Source organism: Aegilops tauschii, chromosome 6, assembly GCF_002575655.3.
Source record: "Aegilops tauschii subsp. strangulata cultivar AL8/78 chromosome 6, Aet v6.0, whole genome shotgun sequence".
NCBI lineage: Eukaryota > Viridiplantae > Streptophyta > Magnoliopsida > Poales > Poaceae > Aegilops > Aegilops tauschii.
The window spans coordinates 63,599,753-63,609,770 of NC_053040.3; the positions used below are offsets into that span (position 1 = coordinate 63,599,753).

Genomic DNA, 10,018 nt, shown 5'->3' on the forward strand with positions numbered 1-10,018 from the left:
GTGGAGATGAACAGTATCCCGTGGAGTCCCGTTTTGCGGTACGCCACACCCCTCCCGATGAACAGGACCCCCATTTCGACCGTAGGAGGTCTGTTTCGTCCATTTTGCGGTACGCCACACCCATCCCGATCAACAGGACCCCCGTTTCGACCGTAGGAGGTCTGTTTCCTCCGTTTTGCGATACGCCACACCCCTCCCGATCAACAGGACCCCCGTTTCGACCGTAGGAGGTTCGTTTCCTCCGTTCTATGGTACGCTAGGCCTCGTTTCCATCGCCTGTTCCATCCAAGCCCTCCCGATGAACACGACCACGCATTCCGTTCCGACCCAGCCGGTTGGCTCCCACGCGTTCCGTTGCCTCCCGATGAACACGACGCATTCCATTGTCTCCCCATGAACACGACGCATTCCGTTGCCTCCCCATGAACACGACGCATTCCGTTGCCTCCCCATGAACACGACGACGACGCTATTTCTCCGTTCTGACCCATCCATGTACACGAGCCCTGGCCGTACGTATGGGCGAGTAGGCGTTCGAGACCCCGCCCGTATGTACACATACGTGGCCGTATTTTCTTTCTTGCACCCTGGCCGCTGTACGTACGTGTACATGCTACATGCGCGCCTCTACTACGACACGTACGCGCCTCTACTACGACACGTGCGCGCCTCTACATCCAACAGTATATATGTACGTACACGTTCGCGACCAGAATGACAACGCTACGTACGCTTCGACCAGGTGGGTCCCGACTGTCAGGCACTTCCTTGCGTGCGAAGATGTAGCTGGTGGGTCCCAGCAGTCAGGGAGGCGAATCGTTTTGTTTTTTCCCCGGACGCACTTCCTTGCGTGCGAAGGTGTAGCTGGTGGGTCCCAGCAGTCAGGGGAAACGTTTTTTTTTGCGAAATACGGTGGCCCGTCCGGTGGGTCCCCGCTGTCAGGTGGAGGAATAATTATTTTGCACGTAATAAGGAGGCACTTCCTTGCTGCGGCCGTGGACCCAGCTGTCAGCCTCTCCACGTACAGTCCATGTCCGATGGAAGCCGTTCCTTGACCACGTTGACCACGCCGCGCCGAGAGCACCAGGGCGGTGGACGACGGCGAGGCCTAGGAAGGGGACGACGCGGAGCCGGGGAAGACGTGGCAGTGGATGCCCACGCATAGAGGAGTACGAGGGTTCACTGGTTCGCTGCGGTGTGAGGCTGCCGTCGCCGCAGAATAACAGGGGGTGTGGGTGAGTAGAGGATGGCCTGGCCAGCGGTGGGAGTAGTAGGGGGCGGTGAGGCCTCCGCCGCATCGCAGCCGGCCACAGGAGGCAGGAGCACGAGGCACGACCGGCGCTGGTTTGGGCGACTGGAGCAAGAATACCAGAGGTTGAAGAAGCACTACGGCCGTTGGATGGACATCGTACGGTCACTGGAGCTAGAATCGTGCATATTGACTAAGTTGACAAAGCCCTCCGTCCCCGTCAACTTAGTAGGCCCACAAGTCAGCCTGCCACTATACTGGGTCCCAGCTAACAGGGGGAGTATTCATTTTTTTGTGCGTAATAAGGAGGCACTTCATTGCGTGCGAAGATATAGCTGGTGGGTCCAAGCTGTCAGCGGCGGTAACATTTTTTTCGTGAAATACAGAGGCCCTTTCGGTGGGTCCCTGATGTTAGGTGGAGGAATCATTATTTTGCGCGTAATAAGGAGGCATTTCCTTGCGTGCGGCCGTGGACCCAATTGTCAGCCTCTCCACGTATAGTCCACTTCAGATGCATGTCGGTCGTTGACCACGTTGACCAGGCCGCGCCGAGAGCACCAAGGCGGTGGACGACGGCGAGGCCTAGGAAGGGAACGACACGGAGGCAGGGAAGACTCGGCAGTTGTTTCCCACGCGGAGGGGAGTACGACTGTACGAGGGTTTACTGGTTCGTCTGCCGTCGCTGGAGAATAACAGCAGGTGTGGGTGAGTAGAGGGATGGCTAGGCCAGCTATGGGAGTACGGTGGGGCGGTGAGGCCTGCGCGGCAGCAGAGCCGGCCGCGGGGAGGAGGGAGCAGGCAGTCCCACGGGCGCTTGTTTGAGCGGCTGGAGCAGGAAGAGCAGAGATTGAAGAAGCACGACGGCCGTTGGATGGACATCGTACGGTCACTGGAGCTAGAATCGTTCATATTGACTAAGTTGACAAAGCCCTCCGTCCCCGTCAACTTAGTAGGCCCACAAGTCAGCCTCCCACCATGGTGGGTCCCAGCTAGCAGGGGGAGTATTCATTTTTCTGTGCGTAATAAGGAGGCACTTCCGGTGGGTCCGAGCTGACAGCGGGGGGAACGTTTTTTTCGCAAAATAAGGTGGTCCGTCCGGTGGGTCCCAGCTAGCCCCGGGCGTTTGGTTTTTTTGGTTTGTTCAGTCCGGTCTTTTCGGTCTTTCAAAATTTCGGTCTCCCATAATTGAAGACCGATATAATTTCGGTCTTTTCGGTTATTCACTATTCGGTCTTCGGTCTTTACTATTCGGTCTTCGGTCCTGACCAAATAGACCAAATTAAATGCTAGAACCTAGATTTATGTTACTTCCAGTACCAATTGTATACAAACTACATAGAGTAAAGAGGTACATGTGTGCAGAAAGCTGTGTGTATAGAGATAACATATGTCTGTAAATTGGCGCATGTGTACATAAGAAAAATTCAAACAAGTAACACTTGTATGCAATCTGGATGGAATACAGTACACCATATGAAAATCTTTAAATAGAAAATTAGCACTATATATAATCACCACTTCACCAGCAACAAGATCCATGCATGCATACTCATTTATATTTGACACCAGAAAGTAAGAAGATCCAGTAACATCAGCGGATCAGCCCATGGAGTCGACAAGCAGCAAACACCATCACCACTTAGTACTTGACATGAAACAAATCAAGTTTAGTACATGCTTTCAATTCAGCAGCAAACAACAAACATTAAGGTCTCACACTCTCACTCTCAGTTCTCAATTCTCAAGTCTCGAGTCACAAATTAAAAGCAAAAGATGATAACTAAAACAACATACATTCAACATCATTTTAGTTCAGCCATGAGTAGACGTGGATGTCACTTTGTTGGTCGACTTGCACACTTGTTTGACTTGGCCATGGAAGAAGCAACAACACCACCATTGAACTTGCGCTTTCCCTTCACCTTGTCACCAAATTCTTCAATCAACTCTACAACAAGTCAAGTATTCAATCAAATTTCATAATCTGCTAGCTATGGTGATATACTGATAGTGACAAATGCAATGTGATTTTGTTGAGATCTACTAGCTAGGTCTAGTTAATGAAGAAGTTTGTCAAGTCATGCATATAAAGTTCTCCATGCATTGGTTTGGTACTGATGCATGTCATGCATATTAATATCTCTACAATAAAAAAAACAAATGTATTGACAAGTTGGCTGATTTTTTTACCTTTTTCTAGCACTTCTAATTCTTCCAAGTTCTCCTTGTTGTCGACCGGATCTGTTGACCTTCTCAGCTAGTCTTGCGTACAAACTAAAGCTTGCACCATAAATGGAGTTAGAGATGTCCTAAAGTCATCAAGTATGCGTCCACTTGTGCTAAAGGCAGACTCAGAAGCCACAGTTGTAATGGGGATAGCAAGAATATCACGAGCCATATTTGCCAAGATTGGAAACCTAGATGAATTCTCTTTCCACCATCCTAGGATGTCAATTTTTTGTCAGGGTCTTCAGAGTCTTCAGCAAGGTATTTTTCAAGCTCAGATTTACTACTTGCACTTCCTCCACTATTATTTTGCCTCAACCTACTTGCAATTAGTTCCTTCATCATACTTGCTCCTCCTCCTTCTATTGTTACTTGGCTAATGGCTGGTGTTGTTGGTTCTGGTGTAGTCAATCTTACTCGGTATTCTTCAAACAACTCGCGAACACATTTGTTGACAGCATACCACACCTTCTCTCCAGACTCAACACCAAATATTTCCAAAGTAGTGAGCCTAGTGAAATCAGAAAGCTTATACCTTGGATCAAGAGCTGCAGCAATAAAAATGAGCAAGTTGAGATTTTCCTTCTCCTTCTCCTCCTTCTCCTTCTTCTTCCCTTTCCCTCTTTCGTTTACAATAGGACCCTTATCCTTCACCTTTTCATTCTCATGCCAAGACCCCCAGTATTTGTCAAACTTTTCTTTCATCCTCTCTGCCATAGCTTTTTGCAAAGGATCTGTACTGCTCATCCAATTTTGAACCAATATGTGTATATTGCCAACCTCGAAAAGAAAGTTGTTGGAAGTGACATGAAGTGAGGATGACACACGAACAGTAAGATCATAAAAATGAGCAAGAAAGGCAGCCATTTTCCTAGCATTTTCCCAATCCATTTCATCTGGATACCCAAATCCTCCTTTTTCTTCAGACAAGTCCAACGCATACAATGGGTCATCCTCACAGTACCTTGTAAACACCTTCGCGTAGGTGATGGCAGCCTTCAACATTATGTAAGTTGAGTTCCACCGAGTGCATACATCTAGGTTCAAGAATGCTTTGCTCTTAACTTTTTCTTCCAATGCTAGCTCTTTGAATTTTACCAACCGAGAAGTCCCATTCTTGATGTATCGCACAGCAGCTCGGACACGTTTGATTGAAAGTTCAACTTCTTTTAGGCCATCTTGTACAATAAGGTTGACAATATGTGCCGCACATCTCATATGCAAAAACTTTCCAGCAGCTATGCTAGTTTTGGCCTCAACCATGCACTTTCTCAAGTGAACAATGCAGCCATCATTATTGCTTGCATTATCCACGGTGACTGTCATAACTCTCTCTAGCCCCCATTCCATCAAACATCTCCGCAAGTTCTTCCCAAGATCCTTCCCTTTGTGGCCCTTCACCATAATGAAATTAATAATCTTCTTATGATACTTCCACTCTTCATCAATGAAGTGTGCAGTCACTACCATATAGCCATCTTGCTGCTGAGAAGTCCAACAATCAGTGGTTACACACACACTTCCACAATTCTCTTTGAAAAACTTTTTCAACTTGCATTTCTCATCTAGATAGATTTTGACAGTGTCCCTAGTACAAGTTCTTCTTGATGGTGGACTAAAGCGGGGGCAAGCGACTGAAATGAACTTTCTGAATCCAGATTTCTCACCAAATGCAAAAGGCAGTTCATCCTCTATGACCATCATAGCAAATGCCTTCCTAACTTTTTCTGCATCATATCTCCAAGTATTGATGCCATCTCCTGGAGTTGCTTGCAAAGTGGTCTGATTTGGATCCATTTTCTTATTCGGACTGCGCTTGCATGTACCAAAGTGCCTGCGCATTGCTGTTGTTCCATTGATTGATGTAGTAGCTTGAATTGGTCGGTCACAATACTTGCATTTTCCTTCCTTTACTAACCCCTTGTCATCAAAAACTTTGGTAAAATGCTCCCAGATTTGTGATCTTGACGCCATTTGCTTCCGTCCTTTTGGCTTGTCATCTTGAGCAGCTTCTGGATTGGCACCTTCACCAACTTTTGCTTCGGCATCTTCATCTTCAATGATGCTACGTAAGAATGATTCGTCTCCTGCTTCTGCAGCCGCTGCTTCTGCATCTGCTTCTGCATCTACCTCTGCATCTACACTCATAAATGCATCATCTTTGTCCTTCAATCCCTCATCATGTTCAGATTCCAGTATAGAAAGCATCTACAAAAAAACAGGTTACTCGTTACTGAACCATTTCTTCATCTAATGGTACACAGGAACATACAAACTAACAAAAAGATACTACTTATAGCCTAGTTAGTACATAAAGCAGCATGGCACGAATCTGTCGTGAATATATACAAGCCAAAAAAGGCAAGCCACTATATCAACCTTAATTTGAACATCACAGAACTTGAACAATATAATTGATTCACATAAAAGAATGACAAACTAGACATCACATATGCACATAGAGAGATGAAGTATCTTGCTCGCCTTCAGGATTCAGCTGCAAGGTACAACACCGGAAGAACAGCAGGCGACGACCCAGCACCAACCTCAAAGAGGACGAGAGGTGGTGACGAACTGCAGCAGCCAGGAGATGGAGCACCGTCGGCGGATGTCCCCGTCACTGGCAGTGGAGCGACGAAAGAGGGTCGGGCTTGGCGGCGCGACGCAAGGGGCACGGTGGTCGCGGATGGTGGTCGGCTCGTCGTCACCGGTCAGGGCAGCAGCTCAGGGCGCCGGTCCTCGTCGCTCATCGGTCAGAGGCGCGCGGCGCTCCTCGGTCACGGCTGACGGCTCACGGCATCACGCCACCGCGAGGGACGGCGGCTAGGGTTCGTGGTGGGAGAGAAAAGAGGAATTGTGCAAAAGTGGGCGGCGGCTAGGTTCTGTGAATCGATTGCATCGTGAGGTGAGGACGAGGTGTGTTTGTGTGTTATCTCGCTTGTGACCTTGGGCTGGCCAGATGGGCTTTTCTAAATTCGGTCTATACGGGCTATTCGGTCCACAACATCAGATGACCGATCAGACCGTAACTAGTTCGATCATACAGTAGTGCAGACCATTTTTTATTCGGTCTTATTTAGTTCGGTCATTTCGGGTTCGGTCTCGGTCTTTTCGGGTTCGGTCTTCGGTCTTCGGTTTTTATGCCCGGGGCGAGTCCCAGCAGTCAGGGGCAAACGTTTTTTTTTGCGAAATACGGTGGCCCGTCCGGTGGGTCCCAGCAGTCAGGGGGAAATGTTTTTTCCGTGAAATACTGGTGGCCCGTCCGGTGGGTCCCTGCTGTCAGGTGGAGGAATAATTATTTTGCGCATAATAAGGAGGCACTTCCTTGCGGCTGTCGTGGACCCAGCTGTCAGCCTCTCCACGTACAGTACTTTTCCGATGGAAGTCGGTCGTTGACCACATTGACCACGCCGCGCCGAGAGCACCACGGCGGTGGACGACGGCGAGGCCTAGGAAGGGGACAACGCGGAGCCGGGGAAGACGCGGCAGTGGATGCCCACGCGCAGAGGAGTACGAGGGTTCACTGGTTCGGCTGCGGTGTGAGGCTGCCGTCGCCACAGAATAACAGGGGGAGTGGGTGAGTGGAGGGATGGCCTGGCCAGCGGTGGGAGTAGTATGGGGACAGTGAGGCCTCCGCGGCAGCACAGCCGGCCACGGGAGGCAGGAGCATGCGGCACGACCGGCGCTGCTTTGGGCGGCTGGGGCAAGAAGACCAGAGGTTGAAGAAGCACTACGGCCGTTGGATGGACATCGTTGACCACGCCGTGCCGAGAGCACCAGGGCGGTGGTCGATGGCGAGGCCTACGAAGGGAACGACGCGGAGCCGGGGAAGACACGACAGTGGCTGCCCACGCGGTGGAGAGTACGAGGGTTGACTGGTTCGGCTGCCGTCGCCGGAAAATAACAGGAGGTGTAGGTGAGTAGAGGGATAGACAGGCCAGGGATGCGAGTATGATGGGGCCGTGAGGCCTGCCCGGCAGCACTGCCAGCCACGGGAGGCGAGAGCAGGCGGTTCGGACGGTGCTGGTTTGGGCGGCTGGGGCAGGAAGATCAAAGACTGAAGAAGCATGATTGCCGTTAGATTGACATCTAACGGTCTGACGCTGATAGAGTCGATTGTTGACTAAGTTTCTTTTTTGAGAAACCTTGTGTACGCATGAACTTAGTAGGCCCACAAGTCAGCCTCCAAATCTGTGGCAGACAACATAAAGCCCATTTGCTATTTTTTATAATTTGCAGCCCATTTGCTAATTCTTAAGTAATTTATTACAGCCCATTTTCTGCCCAGGACCACGGTCAAAAAGTTCAACCTTATTTTGCATATTTCGGTGGAGTCCGAACTGTTGTAATCCCGAAATGATAAACATTTTTTTAAGAACTTATTGATTTGCCAAAAAAATCATTTTGTTTTTGTAAGAAAATAAGACGTGGGGCAATTGAGTTGGTTTAAGGGAAACCAGTGGTAAAAAAATCAGCGCTGGGTGGGAAAAAACAACAAAAATAAGGATGTAAATATGAAAAGGGAATTTTATGTGTTTTAAATATAATGATACGTGTATATGAACTAGTAAAACTATAGGTAGAGATTAGAAAACGGATGTAGGACATGCGTTTCAAGAGGAAAATAGAACTGGGTTGTGTGTTTGATTCAGTAAAAAAAACTGCCTGCGGATGTTGTAAGACAAAATATAACTAACGCTGGCGGGCCAGAGGCCAGTAGATACCTGCTGGATCTTTGTGCCCCGTTGTCGTCATGGGCTGGGCCTGTTAAAAACAAAACCAACCCTGGGCAGTCTACAGCCCAGTTGAAACTTGCTCGACCTGAAAAAACAATATACGTGCTCAATAAACAAGAGAATTCTGCAAGTACAGATTGATAACTGGGATGCAGCACGGATATTATTTTTTATCGTGATAATAAGTGCATGCACTTGTTTCAAAAAAATTGGAGAACTTGGAATTCGAACGGCGGGTGCTTATGCTACCCATCACATAAAAATCAGGTGCCTGAAAATTCGTTTTGAAACAAATGATTCAGCTTTATATCCACGTTGACCCTCGGCATGATGGTTGGAAGCAAATGCAAGTTCATACCAAAAGATCGTTAACAACAATACCAACTTGCGGACGACAAGGTAGTACAACTACCAATACCAAACTAACTTATAACCTTTTTACTCCTGGCCCTAGTGTTCGTCTGGTAGGAAATCTTGCAGAGGACCAGCTCCCGCTACTTCTCTTGCTCCAGGTCCCCGAGGTGGTACTGGTGCATCACCTAGTTGGTCCTCTGCTGGTCGAAGTTCTTGTTGGTGTGCAGCACCAGAACCTTTTTTGCTGCCCGTCTGCCGGCCGTTGACCATCACCGGCAAGGTATTGCCGGTCTTGTGCCACATCGCGTGCATGCCGCACTCCGACTGTATCTTGCGACGCGTCCACGTGCCCCTTTTGAATGCCCTGGAATTGCGCTGGAAGAAATGCTTCCTTAGGCCACTCAGTGTGATACCTGCAGTATTGTGGAATACAGGTTTTAGTGTACCTAGTTGGCATTTTCATAACATCTTTGGCATGTTGCAGTCACTTGTTTCACTTTTTATTAACTGTAAAATTGTAATTGCTTCACCAGGTCTGCGTCTAAAAAGAAAAATAGAGCTATAAACAAAGGAATATGTTTGTGCAAGTAGACGGCCGATCGGTGTCTTACCTGGAAGTTTCTCAGGTTGGGTGTAGCATATGCCGTGCTCGCTGTCGATGGTTGGTATGAACAAATCGATGAGAGACTGAAATCTCGCGCTGTCAGCACTCACTTTGGCCTCAAGGTGCTCGATCAGCTCCTGATCCGTGGGATCAAACTTGACGCCAGCCGGCAGCACCGGCCAATCCTTCTTCGACTTGCATCGGTAATTCCAGTTATATGGTACTCAATGTATGATCAATCGACTGTTTTAAGTGAATGATGAAAGATTTCGACAAATAAGTGGTACTCCAAATCTGAAGTCCAGAATACCCGAACACGCCGCCGAGATTCTTGTGTCACCTCACGCACAGCGTGTTGTCACGTCAATTCAATGTGTGGACATGATGAATAATTTGACCGGCGTATATGTTGGGAACGTAGTAATTTCAAAAAAATTCCTACGCACACGCAAGATCATGGTGATGCATAGCAACGAGAGGGGAGAGTGTTGTCCACGTACCCTCGTAGACCGACAGCGGAAGCGTTATCACAACGCGGTTGATGTAGTCGTACATCTTCACGATCCGACCGATCAAGTACCGAACGTACGGCACCTCCGAGTTCAGCACACGTTCAGCTCGATGACGTCCCTCGAACTTCGATCCAGCCGAGTGTTGAGGGAGAGTTTCGTCAGCACTACTGCATGGTGACGATGATGATGTTCCACCTACGCAGGGCTTCGCCTAAGCTCCGCAACGGTATTATCAAGGTGTAATATGGTGGAGGGGGGCACCGCACACGGCTAAAATATCGTATATCAATTGTGTGTCCTTGGGGTGCCCCCTGCCCCTGTATATAAAGGAGCAAGG

At 48.7% G+C, this 10,018-nt stretch overlaps 1 protein-coding gene across 1 annotated transcript; it reads right to left on the reverse strand.

Moving 5' to 3' along the window:
* Window positions 1-2,731: 2,731 nt before the first annotated feature.
* Window positions 2,732-6,354, reverse strand: LOC109734324 (zinc finger BED domain-containing protein RICESLEEPER 2-like). Its single transcript, XM_040393933.3, has 3 exons — window positions 6,022-6,354; window positions 3,440-5,683; window positions 2,732-3,197 (listed from the first exon to the last, which is right to left on the reverse strand). Exon 2 carries the CDS (start codon window positions 5,681-5,683, stop codon window positions 3,692-3,694), a length of 1,992 nt encoding a protein of 663 aa, XP_040249867.2. The 5' UTR covers window positions 6,022-6,354; the 3' UTR covers window positions 2,732-3,197; window positions 3,440-3,691.
* Window positions 6,355-10,018: the final 3,664 nt, after the last annotated feature.